We start from the raw sequence: 22,422 nt of genomic DNA on the forward strand, positions 1-22,422 counted from the left end.
CAATGAAAACCCTTGAAAATTAACAGAAACCTTCTGAAAATGTGCTGTTGGTACTAGTATGTGAGTAGGTACTTTATTCTAAGGATTTTGCTGCTGTTCTTTTTCAATTTTGTTAATAGTTCAATTCGTGCTCTGTGTCAAAAACTAAGGTGAGCTTTTAAACCAGAGTTGTGATGAGCTCTATGGCGCGGTACAGAAGTGTCCTAAATATATCACAAGAGTGGTTTACAAGCTGGATAAGGCTTGTATAAACTAAACTATACCATAAACTAACTTATTTTATCTATCAGTAGGCAGTGATACTAGTGATACCAATGGAAATTGGAAAAGATGGGTCCAACCCTTAGACCAGATATTGAAGGTCTATTATATTTCTATCTGGTCTAAGGTCCAACCCTGCCAAATAAGAGTTGATCAAACAGCTGATTATAAATGAGATTTTTTAATAAGTAGCCTATTATTATCTTCTTCTTCTATATATATAAAAGCGAAATGGCAATCACTCACTGAATTAGCGTTTTTCCAGCGTTTTTTTGCTTTTTCTCAGATTTATCAAGAACAAAAAATGAACAGAATTAATTGTTCAAATTTAGTACAGAAGCTAAGCTAGGGTGTAATAATGTTGTGCTAGAAGGAATTTTAAATAACGCCAAAGATACACCCAAAATTAGCGGTTTTTTGCATTTTCTCAATTATTTCATCAAGTAATAGACAGAAAATTTTCAAATTTGGACGATCCTGTCGGGGGTCCAGGGGGTGGAGCCCCCTGGCTAGACGGATACGGCGAGCGAAGCGAGCCTGACGGCTAGTTGTTCATATATTTATAAAATAGAATTATAGTACCCTTTAAAATTAATAAAATATTAAAAACAAGAATACAAATTGTAATGTAACTACTAGTTATCAATTTTAAAGGGTATACTATAACTCTATTTTATAAATACAAGAAAGTAGCCTTGATTCTATACATTAAAAAAATATATTGTTCAATATACCTGACGAATGGCAACGTCAATGTGTGCAGTGGGTGGGGCGTGAGGAGGTACTCAGCCGTTCCAATTTTCATCGGATTATTTTCCCGCGGTTGACTGTAGTAAGTTGGTCCAAGTTGCAGCATGTATTATTGTTGATTGCTGTTAGGTTGGATCAATGAACAAAGAATAGGACATCACGTGACTCACTTAGAATAAGTTGATACCAAAAATGATAAGAAAAATCTCTCTAAAAACGCGGAAAACTTTGTTTCCTACTGTTTATAGTCTGGACTACTGTTTTAAACTGGACTTTAGTATAAGCGATAATGACTTTATCACTTTCGTTGGGAGCAGCATTCCAACACCTATACTTAATTCTGACCATTAACTCTGTCACAATAACTTCAAATCAGAATAATTTGAAATTCAAACATTATGTATGATTTATTTTCAAGTTAACATTGATAGCCCAACCCCATAAATACATGAAAAATACGAATACGATAAAAACGACATACATTTAAGAAAAAAACACAAATTTTATGAAGATAAATATTCGACTAAGCTTAGATCTTTATTCTGTATCAAAAATAATCAACTGCCCCTCTGAGCACATTGAATGTATTGTATTAATACAGAACAACAACTCATGAATCGTATAGAACTTATCCTATTCCAAGAAGATGCAATTTTATAGATAATAATTGCAGTTATTCATCATTGATACAAAATTAGGAAAGATGGCTAAATAAATTTAAAATATGCATTGTTGATACCAAATTAGGAAACAAAGTTGTACCTATGTAAAATTTCTAATAATATTGAAAAATAATTCGAACTTATTGATTGAAAGATAAATTATTCTTAATGATTTAAATTTTTATCCAAGCTTTTCCTATATAGAATTATAATAAATCTAAATGTGTATTAGAAATTTCGTCGAAATCTTCCAACACTTGTATGAGTTTGGAATTAGAAAGGTTGCACTCTATCAGTCAGGAAATTTGATTATATTACTATAATTACATTCTATTATATCAATGATTAATTGAAAATTAGTGAAAAAGGCACAGTTTCGCTTTATTTGAGATATGGCTTTGCAAAACTTGAAAAAGCACTATTCATATGATCAGAAAGAATTAAATTTTTGAAAATGAACATTTATTTTGAAAATACTTGTACGAAGTGGTTTTCAGTCCTGTTACCCGGTTTTTAATCAATTTATAGAACAGTAATTTGTTTTTAATAGAAATGTAACTTATAGCTGCTATATACAAAAAAATCAATATTTATTTAATAAGATTATTATATGAAATGTCCACCCATTGGAATTATGCACGCTTTGACGTTTTTCACTCCATGTGCTTCTTGTTGTATGGTGATAGTCATTCTGTTCATAAGACGACTGGAATCTACACAGAGTGTTACACCGCTCAAAGATAATCATCTCGAACTACTCTGTATATACCGTGTCATTGAGTAGGGCTATCAACTTTGTACGACATATAAATTTCCTCTTTTAGAAATAAATACCACATACTTAAAATAGAGCAACAGGACTAAAAAACCACTCTGTAGAAAGGAGCAGAATCTTTTTGAAAAATCGCGCGACGACTAGTAGCTTGGCCTACACATTTTTCAATTGTATTTGAGAAAGTAACAATTTCAATTGGGAATATTTATTTTTATTTGAGAGAATGTCAGATGTAAATGAGAACAGTCAGTTGGATTTGAGACTTTATCACTTGTAATAATTTATTGAGAGTTGTGAATTGTATTTGATAAAGTATCATTTTAATTTGACATAATGATAATATTTGTAATTGAAAAGATGTCAGTTGTAATATTCAGTAATCAAATTAATAACTCAACCGCTCTTGTTCACAAATTGAGAATACAGGATCGATATCTCCTAAAATTAGGTGCAGTGTAGTGTTGATGATAAGGTAGGATAAACATGATCGATGCAATGGATAGTTTTCTAATTTTCAATTGATAAATTCTAATTTACATCTGATTTTTTCTCAATAATTCTTTATTCATTTATACAATAAGTACATTATCGAAATACTAGGGAGAGGAAAAATATTATTGAATAAAAAAATTACAAAATACCTTTCTAAAATAAACTGATAGGCCTATCTTCTCAAATTAAATTGATACTTGTAATATTACATTTTTCTCGATTGGAATCAAATCTTCAATTCGAGATCTAAACTTTATAGAAAATATCAGAGTAATCGATATATGGACAACTTTTTGACTGAGAATTATCGTAAATGATTGTGTGCATGTTCCATGGTGTCACCGAGGCTGAGTTGACAGAATTAATAGAGAAATGGATTATTTAAATAGAGATGATATATAAAAATTTAAAATAATAGTTTCAAAATAAAGTTTTATTGAGAACAAATATAAAATGTAATTCTAAACTTGTAATTATAATTTTTTGGTGACGTGTCCATGACATTGACACTGGTTTAAGGTGTCTACAAAGCTTTGCTCTGTTCCTTGTAGCTTGGCTTTTCCTGTTTCTTCTCTAAACATGATGGCTGGCTGTGTGTGTTCTAATTTAGTGCTCTCTGAATATTTTTCTGTTTAAGTGAATTTTTAATGTTTTAAATTGAGTTTTGAACAGTTTATAGTGTTCTATTTTGTCTATAATTTGTTTCTTGTGTATACAAGCCTATAGCCATTGTTTTTTCAACTATATAAACTGGATAAGTATTTAGCTTGTAGTGACTTTAGATGCTTAAGTGTGTAAGATATTGTTCTTTGTGTATTTGTGTAGTATATTGCCAAAATTCTACTGAAGATTATAAGTTGATTTGCTCTGAAAACTGGATTTCTCATTCATAGGCGATAGATCCATTCATAGTTTATCAAGAATCTATTACGTTGGAGCCGATAACTTTCATTAGGTTAATAGGTGAGAAATGCTATCCAACCGAATTAGGAGAATTTGGTAGCACAGCATACTTTTTCGAATACAATTTGAAAAGGTGTAGACGACTGTTACAACAGCAATCAGCTGAATGAATAAATTTGGAATTCACAAAAACTGCCCACTATTACCACCCTAGCTGTACTGACGTGAACAATTAACGCGTTATGCATATCCATGCTGTCAACATTGTACAGATTGGTGCGCTCTCTCCAATCCCAAACTTCCAATGATCTTTTGCCGCGTATTAATGCAATACTATCAAAAACATAGTTTGGTGCATCATTGAAATTAGTTAAATTATAGTACTCAGACTTGGAAATTTTTCGCAGTTCAATTTTACGAGTATGAAAATTTCCAAATGAAATATACTCGTTACCTGCCTCATGAGTCAAATAATACAGAAGTTCATGTTTACTTGAACGACTGAATTTGATTGAGAGGGTTTTTTTATTGCGCACTTCAATCACTTTGAAGCCTTGATCGAAGTAACGTAGAAAAACCGTACCATTGTTACAATGAATATGATCAATACAACCAGAAACACAAAATTGATTCTCAAGAATAGGAATGTCATTTTGTATGTTGTAGAATTTGAGGATTGAATGATAAACGAGTATAAGATATCCGTCATATAACCAGCAATTAGTCAAATGAATTTCGAGTTCATTGAACTCATGTGGATCTGGATCTATGTCAAACCTCAAAGAGAGAGTCTTTTTGCACCAAACTCTGGCCGTCGAACAGACTGCAGCAACTATACTACACGAATCCATAGTCAGCATCCTCACACAATCTTCATCTTCAACTTCAAAGTTTCCAAGACTACACACCTCTGATTTATCAAAATCAACAGTAAGACTGAAGTATTTGACTTCTAATCCACTGAACCATACTAAACAGTCCCTCATTACACATATTCTATCAATACTGTGCCGACTCTCTATTGTGCATAATGTGCCAACAATTTTCGGTTTATCATCGAGACGCATCAATAAAAAAGCATACGAATCATCCTTAAACAACCCAACAAATGGGTAGAATTGGCAATCATAAGGAGACTTGGATGGATAAAATACATCAATCTCAATATATTGGAAAAAATCTTTCACCCGGAGCGTGTTTTTAGTATAGATACCATGTGACCAGTTATGTTTCAGAAAGTTTCGTTGGCATAGGAAAAATTTCAACCTGTTGAATTGTGAATCATCTTCGGGCAATAATGCAGCTAGGCTGTGAGACGTATCGTGAAAACTACCAGGAATAATATCACACATTGAGTTGGGTAGCAACCATTTTTCAAACTTATCCTCCTGTTTTTTCCAAAGTCGCAGATTTTTGGCAGCTAAACGCCAACCTCTGCAGACTGCCTCACAAACCATCAGGTCTCGCACTGACAGGTACGAAAAAATCTCCTCAGTCACTTCCGGCGGAAGAGAGGCAACAAAATCCATCATCAGGGAACTTCGCGAAGACCTGTCAACATAAATCACCCATATCCTAGATTATTTTCAACAAGAATGATCAGTTGATATTACATTAGATATTCCGGTATCAGCTGTAGAAGGCACTGGCAAGGCAGAGAATCGGGAACGCTGTTCTCCTGTCTTTCTCCACTGCCATTATATCGTGGACCTCACTATATCTGGAATGATCTGGTTTTCTGCAGTGATTGTCTTTGCTAACGCCATATTTTGTTAATATTTCGACTGAATTATTGTTAATATTGTAAATTTTATGGTCAATTTAAGGTTTATTTATGTGTGAATTTCTGGTTCCACTTCGAAGTCGAATAAAAAATCTTTTGCCTTTTTATGAGTGAATTTCAAAAACGAACTTGAGCGAAAAATCGCTCTAATACCTGGTAGACCTATACACGATTATTCTAGATAACTTGGTTGATTCTATTAAATCATTGACTGGAACGGATAGCATAATTGATTTTGTCAGCTAATTGATTTTAAATTATAATGGAAATTTTCATAGCGGCAAGGAGAGTTGTGTGAGTGCGCCACACCAATACCCAATACTACTTCAGGCCCCACAACTAATTGATGACGACATAACATGACCTTTCGGTCACGCTTTTTTATCTGTCAGCAAAAATTTTTTTTAATGCACATTCCAAATATACATTTTTTTTGACCTAAGTTACAAGTTGATAGCATTCCTGGTTCCCGAAATAGGGATCCTTCAATATATTGGACACCATGACTCAAGGGTAATACAATAAAATCCATAATTTTGAGATAGTAATCTTGATATTCCCTTATTATGCTCACACATCTAGAAAAATCAGTCTAATACTGATAAACAAAAATTCAGTGCAATATTTATATGATTTCGAATTATTGACCGAGCGAAGTGAGGTCTTAGATTCAAGTCGACGGTTTGGCATTTCTCTTAATGTTTAAATGTTTATATGTTGCGCATTTACGGCGAACCGCGGTAATAGATTTTCATGAAATTTGACAGGTATGTTCCTCTTTTAATTGCGCGTCGACGTATATACAAGGTTTTTAGAAATTTTGCATTTCAAGGATAATATAAAGGAAAAAGGAGCCTCCTTTATACTCCAATATTAGAGTAAAAATCAGACTATGGAAAATTACTAATCATAAATCAGCTGACAAGTGATTACACAGATGTGTGGAGAAGCCAGTCTATTGCTGTATTTCCATAAGGCCTATAGTTTCAATCAGGCACTTGTGGATGAGAATACTGCGTGAGGTCTACTGTTCACAGAACTACTAGTTCTAGACATTTTAAATTGATAAATTATTTATTAATTTTTGAGAAAACAAAACAACAGATCAATGTAACTTACTGAGCATGAGGTCTACTGTTCGCAGAACTACTAGTAAAGGATGATTTTGATGTTTTATCCTATCTATATGACAGGTATCTTTCTTCCCAGAACGGCAGAGCCTTACGAAATTAGACCCAATGTGACAGTGTTATTTACAAGCCACTTAGTGATAACAGCTGACTCATCCCTACTGATAGTATCACCTGTTATATTTTTTTTATAAAGATTGTGTGGGGTGAGGAGAGTCAGGACCTCCTAAATATAGGGAGTGGGAGAGTCTTGCAGAGACGATGTGCCCAGTACTCAATATCAGAATTCTCCATAAACAGTAATAAACTATCAAGTCCATCATAATCCATTATCAATATTTATTTGATAATAAATAATATATTCTTGCATCACCAGAAACCAAACATCTATCATATTGTCTACACAAAGTTTCTATAGGCAAGCTCCACCATTCAGTCATACCAATACCTACTATTACTTAATAGTAATAAGTAATAGTAGGTATTGGTCATACTGTCCAATACAATATTATTGTACGATTCTTTAAAGCTGTACCCAGAATATATTCAAAAGAAAATAATTGATGCAGAGTGTTTGAAAAACACTTTATACATATTTTATATGGATGAAAAAATACTACTTGAATTTTATTAGCCATGTGAGAGTTTTATTATTCATAAAAGAGTTGTAAGTCGGTGAGGTTGGCGAGGATACAAATGCATAGTGATTTTGAATCAGGCAAAACTGCTTCTCAGTTCCACCTACAGATGCCAGCACTGATCAGAGCATTAGAAAACATCGTATCCTATACTGTACAGTATGCCTGAATAGTACACTTGTTGCACACCTAACATGGGATAAACACATTGAAAAGTTGGTAGGTAAAGGAAATTTCATTATCAATCTCTCTTCAAAGCATCGTCCAATACAATGTAGGTACCTAAAATAGATTCTAGGTCCAATATATGAGCCACCATGACCAAGGGGTTATTTTTCCTAGAATCATAGTAGTTTCTACTAGCTTTTAAATGTATGCTCTCTAACTTTTGTTACTGTATCGATTTTTACTTTCCTTGCCCTATTACATAGGTAAGGAAAGTAAGTTATTGCTTTCCAAGAAAAAATTAAGGTACCTTGATTCCTTAATTCCTTAATTTGATTTTTGGGTGTTGGTCTGTGTGTGTGTGTGTGGTGTGTGTGTGTGTTGTGTGTGTGTGTGTGTGTGTGTTGTGTGTGTGTGTGTGTGGTGTGTGTGTGTGTGTGTGTGTGGTGTGTGTGTGTGTGTGTGTGTGTGTGGTGTGTGTGTGTGTGTGTGTGTGTGTGTGTGTGTGTGTGTGTGTGTGTGTATGTCTGTGAACACGATAACTCCATTCCTAATTAACCGATTGACTTGAAATTTTAAACTTAAGTTCCTTATACCATAAGGATCCGACAGTAAGAAATTCAATAAAATTCAATAAAAGATGGCGGGAAAAATGGCGGATAATTACTAAAAAAACATGTTTTTTACGTTTTTCTCGAAAACGGCTCCAACGATTTTCTTCAAATTTATATCATGGTTAGCTATTTATAAGCCCTATCAACTGACATGAGTCTCATTTCTGGGAAAATTCCAGGAGCTCCGTAATATTCTTGAGAAAAATGGCGGATAATGACTAAAAAACCATGTTTTTCACGGTTTTCTTGAGAACGGCTCTAACGATTCTCTTCAAATTTATACCATGGATAGCTATTTATAAGCCCTATCAACTGACATGAGCCTCATTTCTGGGAAAACTCCAGGAGCTCCGTAATATTCTTGAGAAAAATGGCGGATAATTACTAAAAAACCATGTTTTTCACGGTTTTCTCGAAAACGGCTCAAACGATTTTCTTCAAATTTATACAATGGATTCATAATCCCTATCAACTGACATGAGTCTCATTTCTGGGAAAATTCCAGGAGCTCCGTAATATTCTTGAGAAAAATGGCGGATAATGACTAAAAAACCATGTTTTTCACGGTTTTCTTGAGAACGGCTCCAACGATTCTCTTCAAATCTATACCATGGATAGCTATTTATAAGCCCTATCAACTGACATGAGCCTCATTTCTGAGAAAACTCCAGGAACTCCGTAATATTCTTGAGAAAAATGGCGGATAATGACTAAAAAACCATGTTTTTCACGGTTTTCTCGAAAACGGCTCGAACGATTTTCTTCAAATTTATACCATGGATAGCTATTCATAAGCCCTATCAACTGACATGAGTCTCATTACTGGGAATACTCCAGGAGCTCCGTAATATTCTTGAGAAAAATGGCGGATAATGACTAAAAAACCATGTTTTTCACGGTTTTCTCGAAAACGGCTCAAACGATTTTCTTCAAATTTATACCATGGATAGCTATTCATAAGCCGTATCAACTGACATGAGTCTCATTTCTGAGAAAATTGCAGGAGCTCCGTAATATTATTGAAAAAAAATGGCGGATAAAACCATGTTTTTCACGATTTTCTCAAAAATAACTTGACCGATTCTTTTCAAATTCATACCTGTATAGTTATTTATCAGTTCTATCAACTGGCATGAGTCTTCTTTCTGGGAAACTAATGGGGGGTCCACCCAATCCTTGATAAATGTACTTAGTAACCTCCTTCTCGTGCATGAGGTAGGTAGCGCAGTTCATAAAAAGAATACATAGTCGAGATATTTCATCTGTAGAACAGCTGTTTTGACGACTTTGAAAAAATGAGGACTGAAAAAATCATCAAGTTTCACAATTCACACAAAGGAAAAAGTACTCTGAAAACAATTATATATACACATATACAGAAGTCTGATCGTAGTTTCAAATATGAGCAAGGAAAGTTGTGTGAGTGTACCACACCAGATTTTTTATTGGGTGAAATACTATCTAAATTCCAGATTAAAGACATTTGTATTTTATTAAATAGAAATGGTTAGTTAATATTCAACAACAGTTAATCTAACGACAGTTAATATTTAATATTTATCGACAGTTAACATTAAATAACAGTTAACATTTAACGACATTTAACCGGTCTTATTTAACGGCAGTTAACAACTAACAACAGTTAATACTTAACCGCAGTAAATATTTAACGACAGTTAACATTTAACAGCAGTTGATATTCAACGGTAGTTAACATTCAACAACAGTTAGTATTTAACGCCAGTTAATATCAAACAACAGTTCATATTCAACCACAGTTCATATTTAATGACAGTTAACATTAATTTAACGACAGTTTGAGAGAGTTCTGGGATACAGTCGAGGTAAGCTCAGTGTACTCGGTTTTAACACTGGTTCCGGTTTTTCATAGTCAAGTCAAGGGCGGGCTATGGATAAAAACGTTTGGACGTTTGGAAGGCAATGTTTAACCCCGCAGTTCTGTTAAGAGTGGTAAGGAGGTGAACATATCAAAAGTATTAACTCCTACCCCCTGTGCTAAGGGTGTGGGGGTGGTTCAAAGGTACCATTTTTGGTTTCTCGCATAACTAAATGATTTCTAAAACTATGCATCTTACGGACATGATTATTTCCTACAAAATTGAAGCTTAAAAATTCCCTACATTATTCACCCTACTAATTTTTCTATTACTTCTATAGTTTTCGAAATATCCTATCTTGAAGGTGTGACATTTGTGAAAAAACCTATTAAGCTTCCAATTTTTTTGCTACCTATTTTTGTTTTTTTTTTAACATGAAAAGCCAATGCTGATTATGAGTGTATAGAGCATCAAATTCTCTTTAATTTGAGGTGTAATTTCACACTTTTACGCATTACTCTATGACTGTTGCAGCAGTTTTAGTGTTGAGTGTGAAATCTCCAGTATTGCAACAATAGATCATATTTTTGTCAAAGGATTTGGAGGTAGTGTTTTGAACACAATTTTATATTTGACTGCACTGCAGTTTTTTTGTGTTTTTTTTTTGACGAGTTGGGTTGGAAGGAGAACATAATCAAAAGTCCCCTTTGCTGCCCCATGTGCTAAAGGGATGAGGATGGTTTGAATAACATTTTTAGCTTTTCACTTCCACTCTTATAATTTTGGTTTGTTTAACCAACATGACGAACTTGTCAAAAATGAAGTTCGATAAATTCTCAACGATTTTTTTTCGTGGAGTTTTGTGATATTTCAAACAGTTCTCGAGATATCTACTCTTGAAAGTGTGAAATTGTTTAGATAATAGGTTTTTATCCATTTTTTTGCTATTTGAGGGCTCTCCAACTCTCCAACAATGTATTGTAAAAATTAATGTAAGCTTCAAGTTTCAAACTTTGCTATTTGATGCATATTATTGTCGCGACTAATTTAATACATTTTCTCATGGCATGACTGTACCTATTATAGCCTATTTATTTTTTATTTGTAGTTTTTAACTTGACACGATCCATATATATTATGTTATATTTGTTGATCAATAAACAATTCTATTCTATTCTATTCTATTCTATATTGATCACTAGCTATCAACTTCGTTCATATTACTCAACGGGATTTCGAAGTTTATTAGAAACTAGCGGTCAGGCTCGCTTCGCTCGCCATATCGGACCCCCGACTGGATCGTCCGAAAATGAGATGAGCTCATTTCCTCGCTTCGCTCACCTGCATTTTTTATTTGAGCATGCTTCATTCCATCAGAAAGTCAAAGTACTTCCTCGTTCGATTCAATCACCGATTAATTTCAATTATTTAGTGCAGGGTGGAAAACTTCGTTGGGATTTGAGATGGGATGAGAATTATTGTACTCCAGTCTAACCTTGGGATTTGGGATGAGAATTATTGTACTCCAGTCTAACCTTTTAAATTTGAGATAGGACTGACGTGGAGAACTTACAAATAATTCATTCTCCAACTCTCTCGAGTCTTACATTTTCCTGAGAAATGAAGAAATATGCATTGAAAACTCAATGAAAAACTGGGGGAAAGAGACCCTCCAATTTATCACCGCCATTACTTACTCCAAACCTGAAAAATCAGACGGATTTGTGTAACAAATTTTAACAATTTCGGTTGATAAGATAATGAGAAAGCTAATAATCTAGAAGAACGTTGAAAAACGCCAGTTTTGAGCATATCATAGGCGAAATATTGAAGGCATCTCAATTTGTAGACCTCAGCGGAACCTCTGTACCGAATTTGAACGTTTTATGTCAATTTGATATCGAAAATTTGAGAAAACGTAGAAAAACGCTGGTAAAAACACCTGTTACTATATCGGCGTATCTTTGGCGAACAAAATTCTTCCACCTCAGCTAAGCCTGTGTATTGAATTTTTTTAAATATATTTCCATAAATTATTGAAAAAGGTGAGAAAAAGCAGAAAAGCGGAGAGAAACGCTTATTTTGGGCGTATCTTTGGCGTTATTTCAAATTCCTCCTAACACAACATTATTACACTCTAGCTTAGCTTCTGCACTAAATTTGAATAATTTCTGTTCATTTGTTCTCGATAAATCTGAGAAAAAGCAAAAAACCCTGGAAAAAAGCTAATTTTGAGCGTATCCTTGACGTTATTGCAAAATCCTTCTAACACAACATTATTACAACCTAGCTGAGCTTCTGTACTAAATTTGAACAATTTCTGTTCATTTGTTTTCGATAAGTCTGAGAGAAAGCAAAATAAAACGCTGGAAAAACGCTAATCTTGGGCTTATCTTTGACGTTATTGCAAAATGCTTCTGTACGAAATTTGAACAATTTCTCTTCATTTGTTCTCGCCAAAGCTGAGTAAACGCTAAAAACCGCTGGAAAAACACAGATTTTGGGCGTATCTTTGGGAATTTTTCCAAATAATCCATTCTTAGTGCGCCTTTAAAGGGCCAACTGAACATACCAACCAAATTTGAACGTTTTTGGTCCGGTAGATTTTTAGTTGTGCGAGTGAGTGAGTCAGTCAGTGAGTGAGTGCCATTTCGCTTTTATTATATAGATAGAAGATAGTTGACCGAGCGAAGTGAGGTCTAAGATTCAAGTCGACGGTTTTGCATTTCTCTTTATACTATGCTTATATTTTTGTTTATATTTATGTTTCTATGATTATGTTCCGCATTTACGGCGAAACGCGGTAATAGATTTTCATGGAATTTGACAGGTATGTTCCTTTTTGAATTTCGCGTCGGCTTATACATACGGTTTTTTGAAATTTTGCATTTTAAGGATAATACAAAAGGAAAAGGAGTCACCTTTGAACGTCAATATTACCGTAAAAATCGGACTTTAGAATTATTATTCATCATAAATCAGCTGTCTAGTGGACTATATAATACTACCCGTTCAAAAACATTGAACATCTTGAAAATGTATCTTTCCATCAACGTTAGTAGACAGTTGTCTACAGTTGTAACTTTTTCTTTCCATAAGCTGAGTCCATGATTCTAGTTTGGAGTTGGAGTTATTGATAGAAAACATTTTTTTTTACATTTTTATTTTCTAATCTGATGATTAAAATCGCAACAAAAAATATTATTGAAAAGGAATTGATTTCTAAAGTCACGAAAAGTGAGAAATGAAGTTTGTAGGAACTCAGCATTATGGTAGTTTATTTTGTTAATTTCAGCACACCGATTTTTCGCCAACATGACAACACAGAATGTTCTCTGGGTTGATTGGATTGGCGTATCGACGGCAGCCAGACCTGATAACAGCGCTCACACTCACATTCCGGGACGACACGTCACGGTACGATAGGACAGAAAGCTCTATGTTTATTTAGGATTTTTTTCTAGACATTCTAAATTGATAAATTATTTATTAATTTTTGAGAAAACATAACAACAGGTCAATGTAACTTACTGAGCGCGAGGTCTACTGTTCACAGAACTGCTGGTAGAATTGTTTCCTAATTGTACTTCCTGCATAATTTCATAATTTTATTTGTCTTGTCTGTCTTCTACTCGTATGTAAAACTTTTTTACCACGAGAATTTCATTCTCTCATCCGATTTGATGCAGTGCTTAGTAATATTGCATTTCATGTGAGAAATACGGTACCTACCTGAATATAGTGATCAGATCTGTCAATGGATGTAGGAGAAATAAAATAAAAATAATGGAAAGAATTACCTTAACAAATATCTCGATCACGGGATTTTTTATGAGAAGAGTCTTCAATCGTTGATCGTTCTGAACTTGGAACTCCGGCTCTGGTGGTGGCAGAGTGAGAAAAGTTGAATGACCCCAAGGGCAGTGCAGGTCCAACCTTCAACCAAAACAACCTTTTAGGCCTAATAACAGGTACTCTCACTCATAATCTCACCACCCTCTCTCTCTCGTATCCACTAGGATCATCTATCCTTGTCTCTCTCCTATTCATTTCCTCTAGGATCATCTATCCTATTCCTAGACAGGAGCTTTTGGAGTATAAAAGATATCACCTCTACTCATTTTCCTGATTTCTTCACTAGATTCACGAATTAGCATAGCTTGTAGCTTTCGGTCCCGTGTAACACGAACAGCAGCCATGCAGGTTGAATCCTCGGTTCTGGTAAGTGCTTTGTAAATTTAAAATGTACTTTTATATCTGTGAGTGCTTCCAATATAAATTTTAAACAAAGAGTGAGAACTACATCAAACAGCACAACTCCATTGGATAATCTCTTCAAGAAAAACTCTATTTGTATTATATTGCCGTATTTATTTATATTATAATAGCTCTCTGAAAATCAATCAACAAATTTACATGATGTAATCTTCACATCAATTAGTGCCTCAAGTATAATTATTTGTTTAATGACAAGTATAATTATTGATTACTTTATTCAAGTTTGTCAAATCTCCTCATTCTGTGCTTGAAAACTCCTAGAACTATTTGAGAGGAATCTGACAAGTGATGTATGATATATCGTATATGAATACTATATCATAACAGAGAAAAATAATGCTAGGTATTTTTCAAAATTTTAGGTATCTTTTCCCTATGATTATATCAATAATTCAGAAAGGTGGGTAGTCAACATGTTTCTCATTTCTCACATATGATTTCGTACTTCTAGTCAGATTATCTATATATATAAATGCGAAATGGCACTCACTCACTGTCTGACTGACTGACTGACTGACTGACTGACTGACTGACTGACTGACTGACTCACTCACTCACTCACTCACTCGCATAACTAAAAATCTACCGGACCAAAAACGTTCAAATTTGGTAGGTATGTTCAGTTGGCCCTTTAGAGGGGCACTAAGAAATCTTTTGGCAATATTTTAACTCTAAGGGTTGTTTTAAAGGGTTTAAAGTTCGTCTTTTAGCATGTATATTCTTCTTCTTTCAATCTCTTAATTATAATTGAAATTTCCATATCATATGTTACTATGGAACTATAATCTAGATAGAGTACCTCTTCGAAACAGTTGTTAACTGGCAACTAAATTAATAATTTTGTCAGGTTGGCATTAAGTTGAGTTGACTTTGTTAGGTTGGCACCAAGTTGAAGATTTAAATGCATTTATCGCGGAAAAATTGATTGGGCACTGCTACTTCAATCCTGGGAATATTATATTACTAGCCTCAGGCTCGCTTCGCTCGCCATATCCGTTTAGCCAGACGTTTAGTCTGGACCCCGACTGGATTGTCCTAACATATGATAAAAATGCTCAAATGAAAAATGCAGGCGAGCGAAGCGAGCCTGCTGATCTCATTCTTGGACGATCCAGTCGGGGGTCCAGGGGGCGGAGCCCCCTTGCTAGACGGATATGGCGAGCGAAGCGAGCCTGACGGCTAGTTTATATTCCTTATCCTATTAGGCGAGCAATTTCTGTACCTAGGCCTATATCTGTTTATATTTTTCTATTTTTATATCTGGTTATCTGGCTATCAGGTTATATGGTTATTTATATTCAACGGATCTCGAAAACGGCTCTAACGATTTTCACGAAATTTGGAACATAGTAGGTTTATGATATAAACAATCGATTGCACTAGGTCTCATCCCTTGGAAATCTCGCTGAAGGACATAAAAAGGATAATTCATCCTTGGAAAAACAGATGATGATTTCGTCGTCTGTCGATAACAGAAGATGCGTGTGCCTGTGTGGGAGATCAGCTGTGTAATCAATTAGCTTACCGTATCTGGCGAGAAATCTAGAAATTTTACGGTAATTGACTCGATCAAAATAAAGTGATCTGATTTGTTGACATGAGATGGTATATATTATAATATTCAAAGTTAATGATTATTTTTATTGTTATTTAGTTATTCAATTTGGTATGTAAACAATCTAAATTCTAAAATTTTATGTTTTCAAATATTTGGACTGAAAATTTTAACTGTATGGAACATAACCTACTTTTTGGAATATTTATAGTGTATAAATAAAAATTCGGGGAAGAAAAAGTTTTTGGCTGTGCCTGTTAGTCCATCCCCAATCATTTTAAAGAATTGAGTTCTGTTTATCAATAAGTAAATGACGAGCAAAGCTCGGTGCCCCGATATTAATTATATTATAACATCACCTTACTATATAATATGTCAATAGAAATTATTATTGTTCATAATTTTACTGGTGTGTTGAAGGGCTTCAAACTCTGGAGGCTTTCTATAGGAAAATTCTCAATACTTGTGACCGGGCGGATACAGTCGCGCTGTTTCAACTGCTATAGTAGTCGACATTCAATTATTATATAATTTACAATAATATACAGCAATAGAGATAGCTGTTAGTACAGTCGTCGCTTAGGAATTGGATATCGAAACTGCTTGGATTCTCACACAACAGTGACAGAGGGAACAGTGAAAATATTGTTTCACATAATTTTTAATTTATGGATAATTATTAATTTAATTTTAATTTTTGGATAATTCTCAATTCATTCGGGCTGAGCGCGAATATTTCAATCAGAACTCATAGGAATTATAATCTATACAATCTTACTTTTGACTTGAAGAGAGGTAGTGATACAGCGGCGGCGATGTTACCGTTCTAAACCGGCCGGCGTTCTCTAATTTCTAGTGAGTGTTCAAGTAGTGCTCATGATTCACTTACGAAGATTCCTCTCTGAAAGCACTGAGTCGACTGAGTGTAATCAACAAATTGGAAACTGCGTTTCTACCTATGACTCTATTTCATTGCTGTAATTGGCTGATCTCCCTCAATTTCTCTGATCCGAATATTCCTCCAAGTCAAAAGTAATTTTGTATGGTCTATTATTTCCACTGTCACTGATATACCGTAGCATACTGCATGAGAATTCAGCTTAAAAAGGTCCAATTCCTAAGCGACGACTGTATTAACAGCTGGGTCTATTACTGTATATTATTGTGAAGTCTATAATATAATAAAGAATAGAACTGGCTTATACACGTACGGGATAGGAGAATTATGTTTAACGCATCATCACGTCCGAACTAATGGACTGATTTACTTGAAATTCTGCATATAAATTATTAATTAAACGAGGACTGCTTTAGTCCTATTTTCAATTCTTCAAGATTTCATTACGTCAAGTTTTCAGTTTGTCAAGTTGTAAAATAGACCCTTGCGGAGTTTAAACCTGCAAGTTATGAATATGTCAACTACAGCAGTTGATACAGCGCAGCTGTATGAGTCTCTTTTTTAAGGCTTCATGGCTGATCCAGATTGGTACAACGATGTACGGTACCTAGAATACAATGAGTATTCCAGGTTCCTTGGTACAACCTGATTTTTCTTGTGAGAAGAGATAAAAATGACTTGTAAATTTCATTATAAAAAGAAATGAACTTTAATAAAACAAGTGTCGTACCGTATCGAAATAAGAGGTCCATCACCTTATTTGACATCATAATGCTCTAAAAATGACACCTCCTCACATACCTCAGCTTATAATATCCACTCCGTGAAAATTAATAACTTGTATTTTTCTTCTTCATAACATATATCAGAATACTTGTATAACCTACAATAAATAGCAGATTGTTGTCTTTTTCATTAAATCTGTGGTTTTTGTCTTTTTCTTTAAATTTCAAGTTGTTGTTCATCACAATGTTTATTATTGTCTTCCATATTTCCGTCTTCACAGCTAACTGATATTGTGATAATTGCAATTCACCAAATAATACGATTATGATGGAAATGTGAGAGGAGATGAACTGAGGCTGGTATCACTAAGAAGAAGAAGAAGAAGAAGAAGAAGAAGAAGAAAAAGAAGAAGAAGAAGAAGAAGAAGAAGAAGAAGAAGAAGAAGAAGAAGAAGAAGAAGAAGAAGAAGAAAAAGAAGAAAAAGAAGAAAAAGAAGAAGAAGAAGAAAAAGAAGAAGAAAAAGAAGAGAAGAAGAAGAAGAAGAAGAAGAAGAAGAAGAAGAAGAAGAAGAAGAAGAAGAAGAAGAAGAAGAAGAAGAAGAAGAAGAAGAAGAAGAAGAAGAAGAAGAAGATCACAATAAATCGAAAAGTGCGACAGGCTAAAGTAGGAAGCATGTGAAAGAGAAAACTTTAAGAATAATTAATTTCATATATTTTCTGCATTTATGTATAATAAAAAATGCACTAGGAGAAAAATGCATAAATAAGTGAGCACGCATGTGTCTATGATAAATAGGTTCTCGAGTTGATCAGAATACAGAGCTTATTGAGAAAACCGGTTCTTCAAGTATTATCAAAGTGCATAGAATAAAAAGAAGTGGAGTCACACACACCACAAACATGGCCGTAGGCGGAGAATAGGCTACCTGTGATAAGTTGATTAGTTCACAAGAGTATAGTAAACAAGGACCGGGATTTTCCTATCCGGTCCACAATAATATTGACCTTTCGCCTTGACCTTTTGGGGACTCACACATTCATGCATCATGCACTGCAATCCAACATCATGCATCCATCAGCCAAATGATCAACTTAAAACTACATTGACCAGTTCTATTCTTTTGATCTTCTATAATAAATATGTGATCATTATCAAAAAATCAAATAGAAATTTATGGTTCAATTAACTCACAATATAATAAAGTATTATATAGAATTATTTATTATTACACGAAATTATTCAACTCTTATCATTGTATTATTTATAAGAAGCATTACTATAATATTTATTACATAGGTATATATTTTTTTTTCCATTTTTCAGTATTGCTATAGGCTACTTCGTACTGTTTGCTTTATGAACTCAAAGCTAGCGCACAAGTTTAACTTTGCTGGCTGTGCCAAATCATTCATGTTTTGTAACATTTATGTAATTTTGGCGAAATAAAATAAATATTGGCTTATACACGTTCGGGATAGGAAATTCACGAATGACGCATCATTTCGTCTGAACTACTGGACTGATTTACTTGAAATTTTGCATATAGATTCTTAATTTACCGAGATTGGTTGCAGGCCTATTTCAAATTCTTCAAGATTTCAGTTTGTCAAGTTCTTAATTGGATCCTTGCGGAGCACGGGTTACCTGCTAGTCTTCTTTATTTCTGATCATCATTAAAAAACCAAATCAAAATTTATTGTTCAATTATCACACAATATTACAATGATAATCATAGAGATATCATAAATATTATAATGAAAATAAAATGATGGAATTGAATCAATTTGTATTATTGAAGTAATTGTTTTACCTTACTGCAATAAATTATAAGAGAGACATATTCTTGAGTTGATCCTATATTTCTATGAAGTCAACGTTAGGATGGCAGTGAAGAAAGATAGGAGGACAGCGTTGCCGATTCTCTGCCTTGCCACTGTCTTCTATAGAGGAAAGCTGATACTGGTATAAAATTTGATGTACTGTTGTAACTAATTCAACTGTTGATTCTTGTTTAACATAATCAATTATATGTTATTTGTCAAGAGAATATATTTTCCAATGATTCAATAATACATTTTGATAATCGAGGTTGAATATTTTGTTATATAAATTTCTACATTGTTGAAAAACGATCTGGCAACGTTGCAGAGTTGGAAAAGGATGGCGCTATCTGCTTTGTCGAATGATAGACAAGGATAGCAACATAGATTCTAATCAAATACTGCCATTATAACGTGGACTTCAGTGTGGGATGAAATGATAAAAGCAGCGCCTGTAGAAGTGTGGGTATGCAACCTGCTCATTACGGTAATGAAAAACGATCTCTGTGAAAACGCGCACTTATGAATAGATAACGATATGAATAAATTTGAACTTGGTATGAAAATTGTACAGACGGTTCCTGAAAGAGCTCAGAAACAGTATTTTCTAGCATTAAAAAATGAATATTGGCGCTGTCATGGTAGACTGGTAAACGACTGGTAGACATTGTACAATGAAAGGAGATACTCAGAATATTTAATCTTCAAAATAAAATAAAAGAAATGCTCAGAAATAGTATTTTCCCCAATATAAAATTGATATTGGAGCTGCCATATTAGAATAGTGAACAAATGAGTAGACGGAAGTAAATATTTTGCTACAGAAGTTCAGCTACAGGAACTAGAAATTTTATCTTGAGAGGACTTCAAAATAAGCCAAAGATACGCCCGATAAAGAGTGGTTTTACAGCAGTTTTTTCTGCGTTTTCTCAGCTTTTACAAGAACTAATTGAGAGAAAATTTTCAAATTCGGTACATAGGTTCAGCTAAAGTGTACAATTTTGGCATATATTTTCAGCTATGTTTTATAAATTTTATGCTTAAAGGTCTTCAACTTTTTTCCGATATACGATCAAAATCGACTTTCTCCTTTGTTTTCCGGCGTTGTGTCAGTTAACTGGTGATTGAATCGATCCTAAAATATTTTATTTGATGGGAGGAAGCAAGCTCAGATGAAAAATGCAATCGGGGAAGCGAGTCTGCCGTTCTCATCTCTGGATGATTCAGGCGGGATTCCAGGAGTCAGAGCCCCCTGGCTAAACGGATAAGGCGAGCGAAGCGAGCCTGCCGGCTAGTTCAGAATAAAATTTAATTTCAATGAATGTTGTTTTTCGGTTTGTTCCAGATTGTCACGTTATTCGCCATTAGTGTAGCATCAATGGTGACCGCTCAGCAAGTCGATCCTCTTACAGCTCTGTGGCTAAGTCCCCGGCTGGTGGAAGTGCGACCTCTGCCTGTTCCAGATCTGCACCCGGCTGAAAGTCACTCGGCTTGGGGTCGAAGAGGGTGGGGCGCCGGAACCGGGGTCGCTGCGTACCCCGCACCCCCTGCCGCATTCGCCCCGGCAGCCGGATATCCGCCGATGAGCTACCCGGCTCCGACAGTGGGCCTCTATCCTAATCCTGGCGGAGTGTATGGTCAACCGGGAAACGCCTGGGGAATGAGAGGTTGGGGACAACAGGGATGAACATTTTGACCAAATATGTGATTCGTAACATGAAATCCATCACCATAAAGTTGAAATTGAACCGAAATTGTGTTCGCTGAAATTATACAATGATGTGATTCGAATTTGGATTAAATCACCGTAAAATGAAACTGGTAAGCCAATATTGAACCAATTTAGGAACAATCAATACTTATCAAAACCTTCAAGTCTCTCATCATTTTGTTTTCAATATTATAATGAATTCTATACTGCCATGCTCTATTTTTTCTTTTTTTTTATGCTAACTGACCTAACCAAATTCGAAATTCTAAGTATATATTTCGTGGAACTACCATAAATCTAATCCTTACTCAGAATCTATTCTGGACTTGTAAACTTAAGTTTTAAATGTTATCATCGTCATCATCATCATATTTATCGTTAGATGGTAGATCAAAAACAATTCTAGTTTGAAAATGATGCCAAAAAAGTCAACTCTCACACCATCGACTCATAAGTCTCATAGATATGGGATATACATGTGCTCTATAACATATTATCTTATCCTATCTTATGAGATATAAACACAGTCCATCCAAAATCGTAACCAAGTTGTAGTTTAAGAAAAGTATAGTAGTACAGTAGTATTAGAATGAATCAAAACAACAAAGAACTGCGCCTTACAGCACCCCAAATAAATGTTATTAGTCTTTGATACGTGTACAATCTATATGATTATTATCTGATGCACTCCATGCGTCATTCTTGAAAAACATTCTCACTTTCTTAGAAAAGATAAAAACAAGGTATCTATACAAAACAATGCTTCTAATTCATTTCCGATTCTTTTCTGTGAATTACAAAAAGTGTTTGTTGAGGATTTCGAGGAAATCCAGGACATGCTTGAAAAATAGTTTATTAAGTTACAAGGAAAAGGATAGAAACGTATTTCGTCCAGGAAATTAAGCACTATTGCTTGGAAAATACCAGCTAACTAATAATTCAAGTCTAACAAATATATCATCCAAGAAGAAGATCTTCCCAGATGGAAATTCAATGTTCATTATGATAGAAGAAGACTTTTTAAAGCGAAGGTCAGATATTGAAGGAAACAGCAAAACCTGTTCACTAAGCATGCAACGTTGTTTTCAGGGACGAAACGTGTACCGAGCTATTAAATCATTGTTTGTGACAAAAAATATCCGAAAAGAAAAAAGAATAGATGTTGTTATACAAGAATTAAATCATCATCGGAATTAGCTCGAATTGTGTGTGATGATCACCTTTCTACACCTTCTCTGATGTCAAAAAGTTGAGAGGTCAAAAAGAGAGAGATTTAAGAGTTGAGGGGAGACGTATTCTCTTTTAATAACATCGAAAGTTTACATAAATGTTTTCTTCTTCCCAATATCAAACATATTAATAATATGTATGAAAGATTGGATTCGATAATTCAATTAAATAGCCAATAGGTGCGTACAGACTT

General features: G+C 34.3%; 2 protein-coding genes across 2 annotated transcripts; one reads left to right on the forward strand and one right to left on the reverse strand.

Annotated features, from left to right (window-relative positions):
• Positions 1-3,963: 3,963 nt before the first annotated feature.
• LOC120349804 lies at positions 3,964-13,885 on the reverse strand. Its single transcript, XM_039420652.1, has 2 exons — positions 13,812-13,885; positions 3,964-5,394 (listed from the first exon to the last, which is right to left on the reverse strand). The coding sequence occupies exon 2, from the start codon at positions 5,373-5,375 to the stop codon at positions 4,002-4,004; it is 1,374 nt and encodes a 457-aa protein (XP_039276586.1). The 5' UTR covers positions 5,376-5,394; positions 13,812-13,885; the 3' UTR covers positions 3,964-4,001.
• A 61-nt stretch (positions 13,886-13,946) lies between these two features.
• LOC111055847 lies at positions 13,947-21,213 on the forward strand. The gene is made up of 2 exons (XM_022343146.2): positions 13,947-14,232; positions 20,634-21,213. The coding sequence occupies exons 1-2, from the start codon at positions 14,209-14,211 to the stop codon at positions 20,973-20,975; spliced, it is 366 nt and encodes a 121-aa protein (XP_022198838.1). The 5' UTR covers positions 13,947-14,208; the 3' UTR covers positions 20,976-21,213.
• Positions 21,214-22,422: the final 1,209 nt, after the last annotated feature.

This window comes from Nilaparvata lugens, chromosome 2 (genome assembly GCF_014356525.2).
Source record: "Nilaparvata lugens isolate BPH chromosome 2, ASM1435652v1, whole genome shotgun sequence".
In the NCBI taxonomy this organism is placed as follows: Eukaryota; Metazoa; Arthropoda; class Insecta; order Hemiptera; family Delphacidae; genus Nilaparvata; species Nilaparvata lugens.

Coding starts and splice junctions, on each gene's coding strand:
- LOC120349804 (XM_039420652.1), bottom strand. CDS start 5,375: ATGATGGATTTTGTTGCCTCTCTTCCGCCGGAAGTGACTGAGGAGATT.
- LOC111055847 (XM_022343146.2), top strand. CDS start 14,209: ATGCAGGTTGAATCCTCGGTTCTG. Junction 14,233..20,633: donor AGGTTGAATCCTCGGTTCTG/GTAAGTGCTTTG, acceptor GGTTTGTTCCAG/ATTGTCACGTTATTCGCCAT.